The sequence below is a fragment of the Pseudorca crassidens genome, chromosome 19, assembly GCF_039906515.1.
Source record: "Pseudorca crassidens isolate mPseCra1 chromosome 19, mPseCra1.hap1, whole genome shotgun sequence".
NCBI lineage: Eukaryota > Metazoa > Chordata > Mammalia > Artiodactyla > Delphinidae > Pseudorca > Pseudorca crassidens.
The window spans coordinates 42,674,495-42,693,797 of NC_090314.1; the positions used below are offsets into that span (position 1 = coordinate 42,674,495).

Consider the following 19,303-nt stretch of genomic DNA (forward strand, 5'->3'; position numbering starts at 1 on the left):
GTACAGTCAAGCTGTTAACCGTTAATGGATTCTGTATCTCATGTTTAAGAATGCCTTATGATTATAAAAGTATTTTCTTATTTTTCCCCAATATTTTAATAACTTCTGTTTTTGGCTCTGTCATGCAGTTGAATTTATTTGTGTATTATGTGAGCTAGAAATGGATTTATTTTCCCAACAAGATAACTGACTTGAAGTGCTGCCTTTATCTGTCCTGATCCTTCATCACCTGCCTTAGCTGTGCTGTCTTTTTAGTATATTTCAGTATCTAACAGGGCAAATCCTCCCTCATCATTCTTCCAGATGAGCTTTAGGATAAACTTAACACATCCCATTTTTTAAAGTTTCCCATGGACTTTTTCTGAAGGGAGTTGGGGGAACGTTGACACAGAGGGGGAAGGGTATTTGGAGGCTGAAAGACCCCTCCCTCTTTCTAGGTAACCTTCTCTTTTCTCTTCCAACCTTGTGGTGTCCTTGTCCTGGAGGCTGGGGCAGGGACCCCTTTTCCAGGATCAGTAGGCAGCTGAGATCTTATTTCTTCCCAAACAAACACACCTGGGCTATCCCAGGTCAGCTGTGCACCTGAGGGCAGCCGTGGTGGGTTTGGTCACATGAACACAAGGCCACAGAGTCCCCCCCAGACTGGAACAGCCTTGGTACAAAACACTGACCTCCCGGCAGGGCCTCCTCAGCCTGGAGGCCCACCTCTCAAAAGAGTTCTCACTGTGTTCTAGACAAATACAATGACTTCATCGAGGCCAATCGCATTGAAGATTCGAGGGAGCGGATGCAGACTCTGCGGAAGCTGGTGAGGAGAGGGGTGCTGCTGGGCAAAGGGCAGACTGCGCAGGGCGAGCACCTCAGCAAGCCCTTCTCCCCTCAGGGCCTCAGTTTCTCCATCTATGCGAGGGGGGGGCAGTTAGAGGGGGGATCCCAGACCCACTGAGATATGGCAGCGGAGCCCCTTTGGGGTACGGTGGGGAGGTGGAGGTCATCACACCCTGGTCCCACGCCCCTTCTTTCTCCCACCCAGATCCGGGATCTGCCAGGACATTACTATGAAACACTCAAATTCCTCGTGGGCCATCTGAAGACCATAGCTGACCACTCGGAGAAAAACAAGGTGGGTGGAGGCCCTGATGTGAAGTGTGGGGGAGGGAAGCCTACCAGGGTCTCCTCAGCATATTCTTTTTTTTTTTTAATAAATTTATTTATTTATTTATTTTTGGCTGTGTTGGGTCTTTGTTGCTGCGCGCGGGCTTTCTCTAGTTGCATCTAGCGGGGGCTACTCTTTGTTGTGGCGCGCAGGCTTCTCCTTGCGGTGGCTTCTCTTGTAGCAGAGCACGGGCTCTAGGTGCGCAGGCTTCAGTAGTTGTGGCACATGGGCTCAGTAGTTGTGGCGCACGGGCTTAGTTGCTCTGCAGCGTGTGGGATCTTCCCAGACCAGGGCTCGAACCCGTGTCCCCTGCACTGGCAGGTGGATTCTTAACCACTGTGCCACCAGGGAAGTCCCTCCTCAGCATATTCTAAGCTCCTCCAGGTTAGATCATCTCAAGCCCCTCTGGCCACGCCCTCCTTCTTAAGGGTTGTTCTGTCCCCACCCCTTCCCTGCATACTGGCCCGTGCTTCTCCCTGGAGAGCCATCTCCTGAATTTCTGAGGGTCTTCCCTCTGAAGCAGAGAGCCTCAGAGCCCTGGGTCTGATGGAGATCTATCCTCTGATCTAGCTCAGATCCCTTGTGTTACCTTTTCCTAAGCAAACCCCTTATATCTTCTGATTCTGCGGTGGCGGGGTGGGGGAACTGAGAGGAGGTATAGGATTCCTCCCGGTCCTAAAACACCCTTGGAACTTCCCATGGGTCCTCACTCTGGCTTCTCCCACTGTGAGCAAGCATAGCGTGGGTGTGCAGGTGGGGAACTGCCCATGAGCGCCGGGACTGGCGTGAGTGGGGCTGAAAGCTGGCCTGTTCTCTACTTACCAGGCACCTCCATGCCCAGCAAGGAGGCATCTGGCCCCTAAGCCAGGGTCAGCTCAGGATGGGGTCGGGCTGGGGGCCTGAGGGCCCAGAGTGAGGGAGGCCTGGGGTGCTGGAAGTCAGAGCTCACAGGGGTGTTGATGCTCATCCGCTTCCCTCCCCTGCCCAGATGGAGCCCCGGAACCTGGCCCTAGTCTTCGGGCCAACGCTGGTGAGGACGTCCGAGGACAACATGGCGGATATGGTGACCCACATGCCTGACCGCTACAAGATTGTGGAGACGCTGATCCAGCACGTAAGCAGCTGCCCTGGCCCAAGTCCCCCTGGGCACCCGGCTCCCGCTTGCCCGGGAGGATGTGCTCGGGGAAGGATGAGGCAGCTGAATGAAATGCTGCTGAGATGGTGGGTGCCCTTCAGAGGCAGTAGGCTGCGTTTTAAGGCCAGACGGGAATGGGTCCTGAACCCCCGTCTTTCCGGGATATTGCATCCCCAGCAGGAGAATCAGGAGGCCCTGAGCTTCCAAGATGCATGTGAGGGTCGGAGGGAGGAGGAAGGTCAGGGAAAGGTGCTGCCAGGTTGGAGGGCAGAAGGGGTGAAAGAAGGGATGCCTTCAGAAGGTGGCCCCCAGGAGAGGTGTCCTGGCAGAAATGGGCAGACAGGTGCAGAGGTAGGGACAGAGCTCTCCCTGCAGGCCCACTTGAGACTTCAGGGAGAAAATGGTGATGCCCGGGATAGGGGGAGGCGGATGTCGCAGGGCGGATGATGGGCTGGGGCAGGATCCTGGCTGCATGTTCAGTGTGTCTTGGGCTGGTCACCTTCCTCTCACGGCTGCCTGGAGGCCCCATGAGCCTGGTGTTTCTAAGAATTCTTATTGTTATCCACCACGGGATGAGAACCCAGAGTGGCCAGCAGAGGGCGCAGGAGACCTTGGTTTTCCAGAGCCAAACCCAGGGCAGCACCACCCCCTTCTGGGGCCCTCAGGGATGTTTTTATGAATCATAGATTTTTCCATTTCCAGATCTTGGTGTGGCCTGTGGTCTAGTCCACAAAGAATGGAACCAGAACCCTCCTGCCAGGAGAAATAAGATTGGCAGCTGGTCAAGGGAAGGGAAACCTCAGCCTCCCCTACCTCATAAACACTTTAGGGAAGGGAAACCAGGTCATGTTACTCCCATTTTACAGATGAGGAAACTGGGGGACTCAGAGAGGCAAAGTGATTTGCTCAAGGTCACACAGCTAATAAGTAGCAGCCCCGGGATTTTAAGCCAGGACTGTTTGACCAAAGCCTGTGCTTTACTCTCCAACCAACTGGGAGGTCTGACTCCTGGGGGCTTTGGAGTGAGGGAGATTGGTCAGAGTTAGCTGAGTGAGGCCATGGGTGGACTTTGGTCATGCTGGCTGGCCTCGTCTGCTTGTTTCCTTCCTTCACCACGTGTCAGGGCCCTGAGCCATAAGAGGGTATGTCGAGGCCTGTTCGCACTCTAACATTGGGATCACCAGCCCGGAGGCCCACTCCAGAGCTGTCAGGGAGGCCAGGGCTGGTGAGCAATGTCAGGGATCCTGATGTGGCATTGGTCTGGGGAAGCCTGTCTCTCTTGGAAAAGTTCAGCTCCCCAAACCAACAGGGAGCCGTCGGGGTCCCCATGAGTGTATGCTTTGCGGGGGCGGGGCAGTGGGGAGGAGAGGCTCCTAGTGAAGCTGGGAGTGAAGCCCCAGGAAGCCCAAGGCCTGTGGTCAGCTGGGATGTCAGGAACAGCAGTCTTCAGGGAGAAGGAAGGCCCAGAGTGTGTCCACTTACCCTCCCTTAGGGTCCCGGGGGAAGTGCCCAGCCAACGGCAGCTCCTCCTCTGGGCAGGGTTGGGGGATACGGAGCGCATCAGTCTCCTTCATACGTGTAATCCCAGCACCAAGCCTAGAGCCTGGCACATGGCGAACACTCAGTGTTTGTTGAATGAATGAATGAATGAATGAATGAATTGCTGTGGCGGTTATTGCCAGTCTGGGCTTTCCCACTGAGGGATTCCTTCCTGGGAACTAACTGAGCGTGCAACCCTCCATTCTCTGCCCCCTTGGCATTAGAACATAATCGGCCCTGGACTATTGTCGAGGGAACGAGCTACCCCCTCAATTCACATTGAGCTCACTGAGCCCGCCCACGTAAGAGGCTCTGCAGCCAGGGAGCGGTGTAGTCACGAGCTCAGGCAGGGTGGGACTTGTGACAGAGACTGCTCTGGCTCTGGCTCTGAACCCCTGGCCACTCAGTGGACGGTTGGAGTTCATGGGCGACATGACCTCCTGCTGGGAGTTTCAGCTGCAACCATCACCTGGCCTCCCTGCCTAGGACTCCTGGTTTCTGTGGAACGCTTGGACAGCAGAGCTGGAAGGGGCCTTAAGGCAGCAGAGCTGACCTTGCCTCGTACAGAGGGTGGATACTGAGGCCTAAAGAGGAGCAGTGACTCGCCCGGGGTCACACGGCAAGATAATGGCAGAATGGAGATGAGCAAACCCGGCTGTTCAGCTGTCCATGAGCAAGTCAGCAGCCAGCTCATACTCACGTTTACTGAGTCAGCTGGAGCCCAAACGAAGACCGTGCCAAGGCGTTTGTTCATTTGTTCAGTCGGCACACGTGCTGATTCCTACCATGTGTACCCTGGGATTTCTCAGCCTGGCACTAGTGACCTTTGGGGCCAGATCATTCTTCTTTGTTGGGGGCTGTCCTGTGGCTTATAGCACGTTTAGCAGCATCTCTTGGCCAGATACCAGGAGCATCCCTCCACTTGTGACAACTGAAAGTGTCTCAGGACATTGCCAAATGCCCCCTCGGGGGGCAGAGTCGCCCCAGTTGAGAAGCACCGGTGTAGAGGTTCAGGGCACTGCCTCTGGAGCCAGCCTGCCTGAGGTTGAACCCTGGCTCTGCTCCTTATATGCTGTGGGACCCTGGACAAGTACTTATTCTTTTTGTGCCTCCATTTCCTCACCTGTAAAGTGGAGATAATAATAGTACTTACCCCACAATGTTATTGAGGTTGCATGAGTCGTTATCTGTAAGGCACTTAAAATGGTGCCTGGTTAGGTAGTGTGATATAAGAGTTAGCTCTTGGAATTACTTGGCGGTCCAGTGGTTAGGACTCCACACTCTCACTGCCTGGGGCCCAGGTTCGATCCCTGGTTGGGGAACTAAGATCCCACAAGCTGCACGGCGTGCCACCACCACCACCCCCCCCCCCGCCAAAAAAAAAAGTTAACTATCATCATCACCACCACCACCAACATCGTCATTCCATGCCAGATACACACGCAGGTGCTGGGAACACAGAGATGAATGGAACTCAGGCCCTGCTCTGAAGACATCACTTCTTCATGCTCTGGGCTATGTCCAGGGAAGCTCCGTGGAAAGACCCAACCCAGCCCTGGGCGTAGAGCTGGGACTATAGTCAGGGAGTTTTTGAAAGACACAAAGAATTTAGCCAGGCAGAGAAGGGAGAATGAATGTTCCAGGCAGAGGGAACAGCATGGGCAAAAGCAGGGTGGCATGAGCTAGCATGAATTCTTCCAGAGAACCATGGGCCACCCGGAAGCTTCCTGTAGACTTCCAGGTTCCCAGAGCGCTTTTAGGTTCCCTCAAACCCGAGTTAGAGGCTGGCTTCTTAGGGCTCCCTCTGGTCAGCCTGTCTCCGGGGACTGCACCTTTTATTAATAACAGCTAACATTGGGCTTCCCTGGTGGCGCAGTGGTTGAGAGTCCGCCTGCCGATGCAGGGGACCCGGGTTCGTGCCCCGGTCCAGGAAGGCGCAGTGGTTGAGAGTCCGCCTGCCGATGCAGGGGACCCGGGTTTGTGCCCCGGTCCAGGAAGATCCCACATGCCGTGGAGCGGCTGGGCCTGTGAGCCATGGCCGCTGAGCCTGCGTGTCCGGAGCCTGTGCTCCGCAACGGGAGAGGCCACAGCAGCGAGAGGCCCGCATACCGCAAAAAAAAAAAAAGAGCTAACATTTATTATACATTAATGTGTTGTACTAAATGTTTTACATATGGTATTTCTTTTTTGTTTTTTAAATTGAGATGTAATTGACATACATTATATTAGTTTCAGGTGTATAACATAATGATTCCATATTTGTATAGCTTGTGAAATGATCAGCACAATAAGTCTAGTTAACATCCATCACCACACACAGTGACAAGTTCTTTTTTCTTGTGATGAGAACTTTCAAGATCTACTCTCTTTGAAACTTTCAAATATACAGTAGTGTTATTAGCTGTAGTCACCATGATGCATTACATCCCCAGGACTTGCTCATTTTATAACTGGGAGTTTGTACTCTTTGACTGCCTTCACTCATCTCAACCACCCTCCACCCCCTCACCTCTGGCAACCACCAGTCTGTTGTCTGCATCTATGAACTTGGATAATTTGGGGCTTTCTTATGCCACATGTAAGTGAGATCGTACAGTGTTTGTCTCTCTCTGTCGTTTCACTTTAGCATAATGCCCTCAAGTTTCATCCATGTTGTTGCAAATGGCAAGATTTCCTTTTTTTTTTTGCGGTATGGGGGCCTCTCAGTGTTGTGGCCTCTCCCGTGCGGAGCACAGGCTCCGGATGCACAGGCTCAGCGACCATGGCTCACGGGCCCAGCCGCTCTGCGGCATGTGGGATCCTCCCGGACCGGGGCACGAATCCGCGTCCCCTGCATCGGCAGGCGGACTCTCAACCACTGCGCCACCAGGGAAGCCCGATTTCCTTTTTTAAATTGTTGAATAATATTCTACTGCATATGTGTGTGTGTGTGTGCGTGTGTGTATACACACACATACAGTATATGCACATTTTCTTTATCCATTCATCCATTGATGGACACGTAGTTTGCATCCCTGTCTTGGCTGTGGTGAATAATGCTGCAACGAACATGGGGACACATGTATGTTTTCAAGTTAGTGTTTTTGTTTCCTTCGGATAAATACCCAGAAGTGGATTCGCTGGGTCATATGGTAGTTCTATTTTTAATTTCTTGAGGACCCACCATACTGTTTTCCATAGTGGCTGCACCAATTTACATTCCCACCAACAGTGTAGGAGGGTTCCCTTTTCTCCACATCCTTGCCAACACTTGTTATTTATTTCCTGTCTTTTAGATAACAGCCATACAGTATTTTATTTTAATCCTCACCACAGTTTTAGAAGTAGATACTCATACATTATGCCCATTTTAAAGATAAGTAAATAGAGAGGTAATTTACCCGATGTGGACTTAAGCCCGAAGCTGACTCCAGATCCTGCATTTCTCCCTCATCCTCTATCTCTCTTTTCTCTTCTGTCTCTTGTTTCTCTTCTGTCTTATTTGAGTTAATCATATGCCTGATCATGATGAATAATGATTGAGGTTCATGGCCCAAGGTCATAATCAACCTTGCAAGTCTCCTTGTTTCCCTGCCTCATTCCAAAGCCCACTCTGCCCACCCCCCAATAATTACCACTCTGATAGGTTAATGTGTGTATTTTCAATCCACCTTCTAGATGCTAATTTTAAGTATAAGGATATCCTTAAATATATATAACATTCTGTGTGTTTTAACTTTCAGTTAGTGAGCTTAGCTCATTTACTTTTTTGTAATTTCTGTACTGTCAGGACTTATTTATTTATTTAATTTTTGGCTGCATTGCATTTGTTGCCGCACACAGGTTTTCTCTAGTTGCGTCGAGCGGGGGCTACTCTTCGTTGTGGTGCATGGACTTCTCATTGCGGTGGCTTCTCTTGTTACGGAGCATGGGCTCTAGGCACACGGGCTTCAGTAGTTGTGGCGCATGGGCTCAGTAGTTGTGGCTCACGGGCTCTAGAGTGCAGGCTCAGTAGTTGTGGTGCACGGGCTTAGTTGCTCTGAGGCATGTGGGTTCTTTCCAGACCAGGGCTCGAACCCGTGTCCCCTGCATAGGCAGGCAGATTCTTAACCACGGCGCCCCCAGGGAAGTCCCTGTCAGGGCTTATTTCTGCCATCTTAAATGTCATTTTCTGTTTACTACATTTTCATTTTATTTCCTTTTTTTGGTCTTTTCTACCTTGCTTTGGATGGGTTCATTTTATTTTCCTGATATAAAACTTACATAATTTATAAAACCCATACTTACGTTGAATGATACAATTGCAAAAGCCTGTAGTTACGTTTAATTTTTACTATCAATTTCTAGAGCTTATCAGTATCCACATCTTCCTTCTACCACATCTAAAAGCCAAGTACCTTAGTGTACTTTCACCTGTCACTGGTTTCTCCCTCAGAATTTGAATTCCAGATTGTCATGGGTATACTTTGTCTGTGTTTGTACGTGTGTGTGTGCATCATTGCTTAGTTTGATAACAGTTGACTTTTCTACGCTATTATCCATCCTTACTTCTTAGAACTTCTTGTTCCGTCCTGGATTCATTTCTTTATTTGCTCATGTACTCGGTTAAGATAGTCTTTGAGTAGCAAACTTCCTGACGTCTTAGAATAGCTTTATTTCACACTCAAATTTAAATGAGAGCTTAGCAAGGTATAAAGTTCTACGTTCAAAATCCCTGCACTTGTAGTTCAGAAACACATCAAAAATATTACTTCCTTGTCTTCTTGTGTCTGTTGCTGCTGAAAGTTCTAGTTAAAGCTGATACTTGTTCACGTGTGAGCAATCTGTTTTTGTTCCTCAGAAAACTTTTAGAGTTAGAGTTTTTTGGGTTTTTTTTGCGGTACGCGGGCCTCTCACTGCTGTGGCCTCTCCTGTTGCGGAGCACAGGCTCCGGACGCACAGGCCCAGCGGCCACGGCTCACAGGCCCAGCCGCTCTGCAGCATGTGGGATCTTCCCGGACCGGGGCACGAACCCGCGTCCCCTGCATCGGCAGGCGGACTCTCAACCACTGCGCCACCAGGGAAGTCCAACTTTTAGAGTTTTATCTTCAAGATTCTCAAATTTCACAAAATATATTTGAGTGGGATTATTACTTTATTTTCTATTCTGTTTGGCATTTAGGAGAAAACCTTGCCTGCCTGCCCCTCAGGGAACCTCCTAACACCTCCCTCTAGGCACTTGCCTTTTCCGGGGGGCTGGGGGGGTTCCACCCCTGTTGTCAGTGTGGAGCCTAGGCTGGTGTCGGGTACATGCAGCTACAGCCACCGCGGCTGGCCTTGTCCCCGCAGTGGACCTGGCTGGCACTAGATGGCGCTGCTGCCCCCTCGCTTCAGGTGACGTGCAGGGGACTGTGTTTAGTGAAAAACAGGCAAAGAGAAGCTCTCCCTGAGCCAGCCATCCATCTGTGCTCAGGCCTTCTCCCACTCCAGGCTGCATTTCCTTTCCACACTGGGGTCCAGACTTTTCCATCAGGTGTGTCTGAGTGGGTCCTCTGAACTGAGCAGGTTGGGAGCCCGTGTCTCCCTGTCTTCCCTCAGCTCCTTCCCACGCTGATTCCATCACTTCCTTTTGTCTCCTCTGCAGTCAGACTGGTTCTTCAGCGACAACGAGGACAAGGGAGAGAGAGTGAGTGGTGCAGAGGGCCCGTGGGGTGGGGTCTGGTCGATGGTGGGCCCTCGTCCCAGGTGGGAGGGGTGGGCAGCAAGACTGAAGCAGGGGAAGGTCCCTGCCCTTGGGACATCCCAGTCTGATGGAAGGAACATAAGCCCTCTCCTCCGGAGCCTCCAATCTGATGGGAGACAACAGTCCTCACCTTCATGAGCCCCAGTCTGAGGGGGAGATAGAGGCCTTGCCCTAAGGAAACTTAGTCCAGTAGCAAAGGCAGACCCTGTCCTCCAATCTTACGAGGAGGATAGAGGGCTTAGGAAGGTCCAGTCTGATGAGGGAGTCACAGCTCCGGCCTTTAGGGTCCAGCCAAGGTGTGGGGGGGAGGCACGAAACAGTCTAATGGGGGACACGTAGGACCTGCACTCGAGCGCCTGGCTGATGAAGGAGACGGTCCCTGCACGGGTGAGCCCCGGTCTGATGGAGGAGACCTGCACCCTGTCCTCAGGGTTCCCCGTTCCGTCGGGTCTGCAGTCAGACAACTGAGGCTGTGCTGGCTGACCCTCCTTCTGTTTGCAGACCCCTGTGGACGACAGGGAGCCTCAGTCAGTGCCAAACATCGAGTACCTCCTGCCTAACATTGGCAGGACAGTGCCCCCTGGTGAGCCAGGCTCAGGTGAGAGCAGGGGCCTGGGAAGGAGTGGAGAGGGGGTGGGATCTGCATTCCCGAGGGTCCCAGATGGCTGGCCAGGGGCCCAGCTTCCCTGCTCCTGCCCGCGCCGCTGGACTGGGCTGTGGTGGGGCCTTCTGCCTCTCTGGGGAGGCCCAGCCTGCCCGTGTGCTGCCTCCTCCGTGACTCAGCCGTGCCCACGCCGGGCTGGGTAGGGGCTTTGTTTTCACTGATTGCTTTCCTGAGCTTTTTATTTCTCATGGGCTGTGTCCTGGGCACGTTCCTCTTTTTAATTTTTCTTCCTTTTCTCCTTGCACCCCTCCACCCCTCCTCCCTCTTCTCCCTGTGCTCTCCCCCTATCCCCTGGATCCTGCCCCTTCTCTCCTCCTCCCCTTCCCTCCTCCAGCGGACCTGTTGGAGATTTAACGGGTACAGTGTGGCATCGCGGCCTCGGTCACTAACAGTGGCGGGTGATTATAAGAAGTCTGGGCAGGCACGAGGGGCAGGCAGGACGGTCCGGGGCCAGGAGGGCCTCACCCTGACATGCCAGTTACCCACAGTTGTTAACAACTTACCCCCACCCATGTCCCATCCAGAAGCCCCTTCTCAGGAGGAAGGAGGCACTTGTTGGAGCCACGTCTGGTCCCTCTTGCCAGGAAGTCTGGGCACTGCATGGCTGCCCTCCTGCAGTCCCCCACGCTCTGTGGCTTTCTCTCTGCCGAGTTCGGCCACTTCTGGTTATCTGGGTGGGGGACGCTTGCTGGTAGTGGGACCCAGCGTCTCCGGACACCAGGGATGCTACCCTGGAAGCCTCTGTATATCTATAGCTCCTGCCTCAGCCGCCTCCAAGGGCTGGCTCTTCCTGCTTCCGAAATCAGAGCCCCTGGCTACTCAGCCCCTAAGTCCTGCTTCCAGGCCTCTGGCCTTATCATAGCGGAGGAGTCCAGGGCCAAAGGAACGGCCAGTCCCTTCTTGGCTCAAGCCACTAACTCCTACCACCTGTGGGTGACCCGCCCTTAGTATTTTGACTGCTTCTGTCTCTGACAGAGGCATACCACAGCACCCCTAGTTGCAAGAGGCAGGCTGGGGAGGGGGTCAGAGGACATGGGGGGTGGGGATGGCAGAGAGGACCCCCCCCCCCGGTCTCTTCTAATCACCTGCTGCCACTCTCCTGCCCCGTGTGTGTCGCCGTGTGGTTGGCCCGTCTGCTCTTCTCACTGTGTGCAGGGGAGGGCTGGGGAGGAGGCATCTAACTTGCTTGCTGGAGAGTGTGGATTAACCGCACCTGCCCACTGTCCCCTGGGACCCCGGGAGATCCTGGGATCGGCCTGCTCCCTCCCCAGTCCTGGAGACAGCACTGCCAGGACTTGTTTCTGGTTCCTTCTCCACCCCGGTGATATTAGGGGAGTGGGACCCGCATCCCTTCGTAACTGATTATTAACAGCAGCCGTGCCCCACGAGGGCAGACTGACCTCAGGTCTGGAGGTGGAACCTCTCCAGGCTGCAATCACCAGCCCTCTCTACTTCCTGCCCCGCTCACTTCCTGTCTGCCCTGTCCTGCACCATTCACACGGTCCCTCTGCCCCCTCATGCCTGGGAGTGGGGCTGGGGGGAGGGTGGATCTAGGGCATCCACCTCTCTGTGCACCGTGTGGTCTCCATTTCTCCAGAGCATCTGTGATTTGATGTGTTTCATTGTTGTGGTTTCCGTGAACTGCATCTGATATTTGGCATTTTCTCTCCAGTGCTTCAGAGTAACAGGGATAGGAGGGGAGGGGAGAGGAACTAGGCCAAAGAAAAGTCCCCCTTGCTCTTAACCCTGAGCAAATGAGAGTCCAGTGGCTGGCAGCCTGATGTCACTTTCTGCCTCAAAAGGAAGTGGTTGCTGACATCCTTCTCTGCTCCATCCTTATCCCATAGGAAGTGACATCAGAGGCCCATCACACTCCCAGGATCTGGGGAGAGCTCAGGTTTCCAAACTCCCTGGTTTCTGAAGCCTTTGAGGAGAGGGAATTGTGTTTACAAGACTCAGTCTTCTGTTGCTCAATCCAACTTTCATTTTTCTTTCCTTTCTCAACAACAGATTCTACCACCTGTAGTTCAGCCAAGTCCAAGGTAAGTGCCGCGGCAATTCTGAAAGTTATATCCCTGTACAAGCCAGCCCACTTTGCTTTTTGGTCAAGGGAGTTGGGAGAATTGTGATTGGAGCCTTGAAGAAGATTGATAGTCACTGGGAAGGAAGGTGGGAAATACCGAGTGTCCAAGGTAAGCTGAGAAGTCGCTCACCTTGGCAATGCTTGGGGAGGTAACTGCTGTAGTAGAGGATCCGGCTTGGGAGTTAGGTGGCCTGGAGGCAGTGTTGCTTAGCAGTTAGAAGCACAGACAGTCCTGGGCCTGAGCCCTGGCTCCACTACTTAGTAGCTTTGGGACATTGGGCAAGTTACTTAACCTCTTTCTGATCCTCAGCTTGCTCATACTATTTATGAGGATAAGAGTTATCCTCAAATGTGGGGTTAACAACAAATATGTCTGATATAATAATTATTTTTTAAGGTCTTTGCAGAGCCCAAAGCCAACAGAAGGAAGGAAATAATAAAGATAAGAACAGAAATCAATGAAATTGAAAACAATGAAACCCAAGCCGGTTCTTTGAACCAGGTCTCACAGGCAGTGAGTTGCCTGCTCCAGAGCCTGCCCTGTGAGACAGAACCAGTAAGGCCAGGATGCCTGCCCCAGGCAGCCCAAAGGCCAGGAGTGTGTCTTAATCAGCTCAGGCTGCCATAACAAAATACTATAGACTGGGTGGCTTAAAACAACAGAAATTTATTTTCTCACAGTTCTGGAGGCTAGAAGTCCAAGATCAAGATGTTAGCATGGTCAGTTTCTGGTGGAAGCACTCTTCCTGTCTTGTAGACGGCTGCCTTTTCACTGTGTCTTCATATGGCAAGCAGAAATCGAGCATGCATGCGAGAGAAACAGCAAGCTCTCTGGTGTCTCTTCTTGTAAGGGCACTAATTCCACCATAAGGGCCCCACCCTCATGACCTCATCTAAACCTAATTACCTCCCAAAGACCCCAAATACTATCACATTGGGGGTTAGGGCTTCGTCATATGAATTTGATGGGGGAACAGTTCTGTCCATAGTAGTGGAGTCAACTAAATGTTGGCTGGTCAAACTGGGCTCATTTCTCTCTGGATCTCTAAGCACTGGCTGAGTCCCAGTGAGATCAGTGTGCCTGACACCAAGCAGGTGCTCATTATGTGTCAGATGAAAGCACTGGACAGAAAGAAGGCTGCTCTAGTCTGGTGCAGAGGACCCCTGTAACCTCTCCATGGAGCCTCTGCCTGCACACCTCTGGTGATGGGGAGCTCACTCCATCACAAGACTGCTGTGGCGGGGAGCAAGTTCATTATAGTGATCTGAATCTAGCTCCTGATCACCTCCACCCCTTGCTCGTGCTAGACCCCTGGTTTCCTGTAGCCTCTCCTGGACTGACCCCTCAACCTTTATGTGAACCTGCTGACCTCTGCATTCCCTGAAAGTGACCATTCTGACCTCATTGCTTCTGTAACTAGCCAGGATGGGAGGGTAATTTGATCAGATGATCCCAGCGGCCTCTCAGGTCTCTCAGAGAGCAGAGGCAGAAAGCGGTGCTGGCCACCATGTGCCTCACGCTGGTCATAGCAGTGCTGCAGGTGGTGCCTTCTGGAGTCGTGCCGTGTGGGCAGACACAGCCCAGGAGCTGCACGCCTGTGAATCCTGAATCGCTGACAGGCTCCGGCTTTCTCAAAACTAACTGATGTGAGAGAGTGCCGTGGCCACGGGAGGCAGCTCTATGTCTCCATCCACTACAAACACACCGCGTTTTCTTGCGCTTTCCTTTATCGTGCTTCACAGATACCGCATTTTTTTTTAAACAAATTGAAGGTTTGTGGCCACCCTATGTTGAGCAAGTCTCTTGGAACCATTTTTCCAACAGTATTTGCTCACTTCATGTCTGTGTCACGTTTTTGATAATTCTTGTGATATTTCAACCTTTTCATGATAATTATATTCGTTACGGTGATCTGTGATCAGTGAACTTTGATGTTACTATTGCAAAAAATTACGACTCCCTGAAGGCTCAGATAATGGTATTCTGTAGCAATAAAGTATTTTTTTTATAAATTTATTTTATTTTTGGCTGCGTTGGATCTTCGATGCCGCGTGCTGGCTTTTCTCTAGTTGCAGCGAGCAGGGGCTACTCTTCATTGCTGTGCGCGGGCTTCTCATTGCGGTGGCTTCTCTTGTTGTGGAGCACGGGCTCTAGGCACGTGGGCTTCAGTAGTTGTGGCTCGCAGGCTCAGTAGTTGTGGCACACAGGCATAGTCGCTCCGTGGCATGGGGGAATCCTCCTGGACCAGGGCTTGAACCCGTGTCCCCTGCCTTGGCAGGCGGACTCCCAACCACTGTACCACCAGGGAAGCCCAGCAATAAGGTATTTTTAAATTAAAGGCTGTACTTTTTTTTAGCCATAATGCTAGCACACGCTGAACAGACTACAGTGTACGCATAACTTTTATATGCTCCGGGAAACAAAAAATTTCATGTGACTCGCTTTACTGCAGTATTTGCCGTATTCCTGTAGTCTGGAACTGAGCCTGCAGTATCTCCGAGGTGTGCCTGTTACGCTGCAGCTGAATCAGGAGGTGACCCATGAGAAGGGATGCAAGGGCAGGTCATTTCAGCCCAGCTGGGGGCCAGTCCCAGCATCCGTTTCTACAGGGCTTTTTATGTTCAGGGGACCCCATTCACCCCATTCACTTAACATTTCTCAAGTGCCTGTTATGTGACAGGCACTGTACTAGGAGTCATGGATGCAAACACAAATAAGCCACTGACCTTGCCCTCAGAGAACTCAGCGTTTGATAATAGATGATATGGAAACAAAGCTATTCTGACATGAGAAGAGCTGGTGTATGTGTAGTTTCAAAGGCCTATGAGAAGAGAAGAAGAGATTTCCCAGATCAGCCAAAGGGAGAGCTGGGTGGGAGGTTGCTGTATAGAGAATGCCGTGTTTGAGCTGGGCCTCGTAGAGGGAGTAAGAGCTCATCCCATAAATAGGGTGGGGGGGTGGGGTGGGACTAAGGGCTGCCAGTGCTAGTCCTATCGAGGGAGGGGTCGGAGGGCAGCATCGCCAGAGTGAAGGCTGTGTTGGGGCAGGGGGGGCACTAGGCAGGTTGTGAAGGGCTCTGTGTCTGTGCTTTATCCTGGTGGGGGTGGGGTCCTGCAGAGTCTGGAGGCGATTAGATTCCTGCCTTGCCTTAGAAGGACTAAGGGCTCCTGAGGAGGAAGGGCTGGAGTGAGGCTAGGGTGGAGGCAGGGAGTTCTATTAGGAGAGGGCAGAAGGGCCCAGAAAATGCAGAGTGAGGGTCTGAACAGAGGATGATGAGGAGGGAAGAGGGAGGAGGCAGAGAAATCACCCTGAGCTGGGGACATGAATGGAGGTAGTTTGGGGTAGGGACCATAATGTGGTTCCAGATAGGTGAGTTTCAGGTGCTGGCAGACACCTTGGTAGCGACAGATTCAGTTGGAAGAAGAGTTCTGGAGCTCAAGAGACAGAGTTTGGTGTTGGCCAAGGGAGACCTCGGGAGCAGGATGTCCCCAGGGAGAGAGGACAGAGGCTGAGAACAGAGCCCTGGGAACACGGCTTCTTAAGAGTAAGAGGAGGAAGAAGAGCCTCCCAAGAGAGGAGAGGCCAGAAAGGGAGGATTAAAAACCAGGTCGGAGGAGGCAGTGATGGGCAGCTTGGGCTCTGCTGGGGGATCCTGGAAGGCCAGGACCAAAAAACACCCACGGGGCTCAGCAATGAGAGCAGTGGCTGAAAGTTGCCCACCGTGGGGCTGTAAATCACAGTTTGGGAGCGGCTTCAATCCAAACCAGCGGATTGTGCGGGATTTTTAAGCCACTTTTGGCAACAGAGCTGGTGGTTGGATTGATCTGGGGTTGGGGATTGTCAGGGTGGGGCGCTGATGGGACGGTGGAAATGGCATGGGGTGCGGTGGGAAAGGAAATGAGCTTGGGCGGGTTGCCCTGGAGAGGCCTGTACCTACTGAGTAGGTGGAAAGTCAGGTTTCCCAGGTGAGTGAGTGGCAGGCGAGGGAGGGAGGGAGGAGCTGTGGTCCGAGAAAGGTCCCTGCAGGCTCTGGTATTATAACCCAGAATAGTATATGTGAAATGGGTTCAAACTGTCGAGTGTCATTCGCTGTTGCGAGTCTATTATTAGGAGAGCTGTGTCTAAAAGGATTTATGCAGCACTGGATGTAGAGAATGGATTGAAAGTTGGGGCGAGGTGAGAAACCAGCCCCCAGCTCGCAGGAAAGAGCTGAGAGCCTGGATTAAGACCGGAGGAGGTGCCGAGGAGGCTTCAGGATTGAGGGGGGCGAAGAGGGGTAGTCTCTAGAGTGCATAGTGACACTCCAGTTGGGACAGCCGTCCAGGAGGAACAGCGGACGTGAGAGTGCTGGGCTTGGACCTGTTGAGATTGGGTGCTGTGGTGTTGGGGTGTAGGGGTGGGACGTTGGAGGGCGCTGAGGCTCTCCGGGCGCCCCCAGCACACTGACCTGTCTCCCGCACAGGGCTCGTGGGCCCCCAAGAAGGAGCCGTACTCCCGGGAGATGCTGGCGATCTCCTTCATCTCGGCGGTCAACCGCAAGAGGAAGAAGCGGCGGGAGGCGCGGGGGCTGGGCAGCAGCACAGACGACGACTCGGAGCAGGAGGCGCACAAGCCCGAGGCGAGGGCGGGGGCGCCGGCGCCGGGGGCCCAGGACCGGCCGGAGGGGCAGCGGCCGGGCGCCGCCGCCCCCGAGCGCCTCAGCCCCCCGGCGGCGCTGGAGGAGCGGCCGGCCGCGGACACGCGCTCCATCGTCTCGGGCTACTCCACCCTGTCCACCATGGACCGCAGCGTGTGCTCGGGCGCCGGGGGCCGGCGAGCGGGCGCGGGGGACGAGGCGGACGACGAGCGCAGCGAGCTTAGCCACGTGGAGACGGACACGGAGGGCGGCGCGGGGCCCGGGGGGCTCCCGGAGCGCCAGCCCTCGTTCAGCTCGCACCACCTGATGCCCGGCGACACCCTGGCGCGGCGCCGCCTGGCCCGGAGCCGAGCGGACGGCGAGGGCGCGGGCGCGGCCGTCGGGCTGCCGGGCTCCGCCTCGTCCAGCAGCCAGGAGTCGCTGCGTCCCCCGGCGGCCCTGGCGGCGGCGGCGCTGGGCTCGCGGCCCTCGCGCCTCGAGGCGCTGCGGCTGCGCCTCCGCGGCACCGCGGACGATATGCTGCCGGTGCGGCTGAGGCGGCCGCTGTCTCCCGAGACGCGGCGGCGCCGGAGCAGCTGGCGCCGCCACACGGTGGTGGTGCAGAGCCCGCTGACCGACCTCAACTTCAACGAGTGGAAGGAGCTGGGCGGAGGGGGCCCCCCGGAGCCCGTGGGCCCGCGGGCGCACAGTGACAACAAGGACTCGGGCCTCAGCAGCCTGGAGTCCACCAAGGCGCGGGCCCCGTCGACCGCCGCCTCGTTGCCGCCCGCGCCCGGGGAGCCGGGGGCCCTGCAGAGCCAGCCCCCGCGCCGCTCGGCCGCCTCCCGCCTCCATCAGTGTCTGTGACCGCCCCTCCCTCCACCCCCGCGCCGAGCGCCCCTTTGACCCACCCGGAGCCCCTTGGTTTCCCAGGAAGCGCCTCTGCTTGCACCTCCGCCCCGCCTTGTTGCCCCTGGGAGCATCCGGGTGCAAGTGGGAGGAGCTGAGGCCGTGTCTCTGGTTTGTGCGCTGGAATTGCTAGGGGGCGGGCAGAGAAGACGGGACTGGACGCCGAGTGGGAGTGGGAGGGAGGGGGCCTCCGGGGCTGAGGAGACGGAGAGGGGCTAGGCTGCTGAGGCCCTGGGCAGGGCTCCTGGGGCGGTTCTCTGTCCCTTGGATAAGTGACAGAGTGTGCCGTTCTGGGCCTTTGTGTCGCACTTAGGGGCCCTTGTCGGCCATGGGGTGTGGATAGGGACCCCCCAAGCCTCAGACTAAAGAAAAGACAGTGGGTGATGCTGGCTCTTCACTCCTTTCCTCTGCCCACCTCCCTGCAATTAGCTCCTAGCTGCCAGCTAAGGGAGGGCGGTTGTGTATGTATGTCTGGGGAGAGGAGGTGCAGGGTGGTGGTGTCCATGGGGGGAGGGGCGTGGTGTGTGCGAGTGTGTGTAGTCACTGTCCCAAAGTGTTCCCAGTAGCAACTTCTGCCACTCCTGCCCCCTTCAAACCCAGCTCCCACCGGGGCTCCCTGCCTTCGGTGCACACAGGGATCCTGCCCCCCTGCTGCTTGTCAGCGCCAGAGAAGGGGGTTGGGACTTCTCAACCTTCTCAAGAGGCAGGACTGAGACTCACCAGGGTTATTCCCCCACCACCACCTTTTTCCAATCTCTAAATCACACTCCCCAAGTGGTTTGACCACGGGAATCTGCCTGTTCCCCAGACGGTTTGGGGAGGGTCCACGGTCACCCCTGCTAGACCTCTTGCCCCTCTATTTGTTCTTCCAGCTGTGCCTGCTCCTTCCATAGCTGAGGCACACAGGCCCGAACCTTCTTCCCTTTAGGAGGGGGCGTAGAAAACATCCCTGGTGTCTCTCTGTCTCTCTCTCTCCCCCCACTCAACATGCACGCACGTGCGCGCGCATGCGGACACACTGATGGATGAGCTCTCAGCCGGGCTGCTCCTTTTGGAAGGGTGGGTGGGACCCAGCCCCCTCTTCTCCCCACAAGTTGTAAATAGACCTCAGATCACAGGCCTCCCCACACACGCCCTCACTCATTCCAGGGAAGCCCAGGTGGGGTTGTGAACCCACTGCCACGTCTATCAGTCCTCTTGTTTTATGCAAAGATTTGCTGTAAAGTAGATTTCTCGCTCCTCCCTCCCTCATCCTTTATTGTAAATATTGTCTCTAAATGTGTAACATATTATAAAGAATTTATAAGGATTTTTAAAGATGTTTTGCTCATTTAAAAAAGTGCTGTAACAGTGTTGGATAAGCCTCTGCTCCACGTCCGCATGTCTCCTTTCACTGTGTCCTCGACACACCTCTCTAGGCGACAACTAAGATTTCCTGCTTCTGAAAAGTCCTGTCTGAAAAGTATAGTCTATATCTTGGAAATAAATGGCCTTCCTCGA

General features: G+C 54.1%; 1 protein-coding gene across 6 annotated transcripts in view; it reads left to right on the top strand.

The window, feature by feature from the left end:
* Window positions 1-19,303, top strand: part of ARHGAP23 (Rho GTPase activating protein 23) — an 80,773-nt gene extending 61,470 nt beyond the window's left edge. For 5 of the 6 annotated variants that reach the window (XM_067715581.1, XM_067715580.1, XM_067715582.1 and 2 more), the window contains 7 exons: window positions 735-808; window positions 1,034-1,123; window positions 2,145-2,270; window positions 9,433-9,474; window positions 10,033-10,129; window positions 12,206-12,237; window positions 16,742-19,303. In XM_067715581.1, coding sequence (XP_067571682.1) covers window positions 735-808; window positions 1,034-1,123; window positions 2,145-2,270; window positions 9,433-9,474; window positions 10,033-10,129; window positions 12,206-12,237; window positions 16,742-17,761 — 1,481 coding nt within the window. In that variant the 3' untranslated portion in view covers window positions 17,762-19,303. The other variant, XM_067715585.1, reaches the window with a different exon arrangement.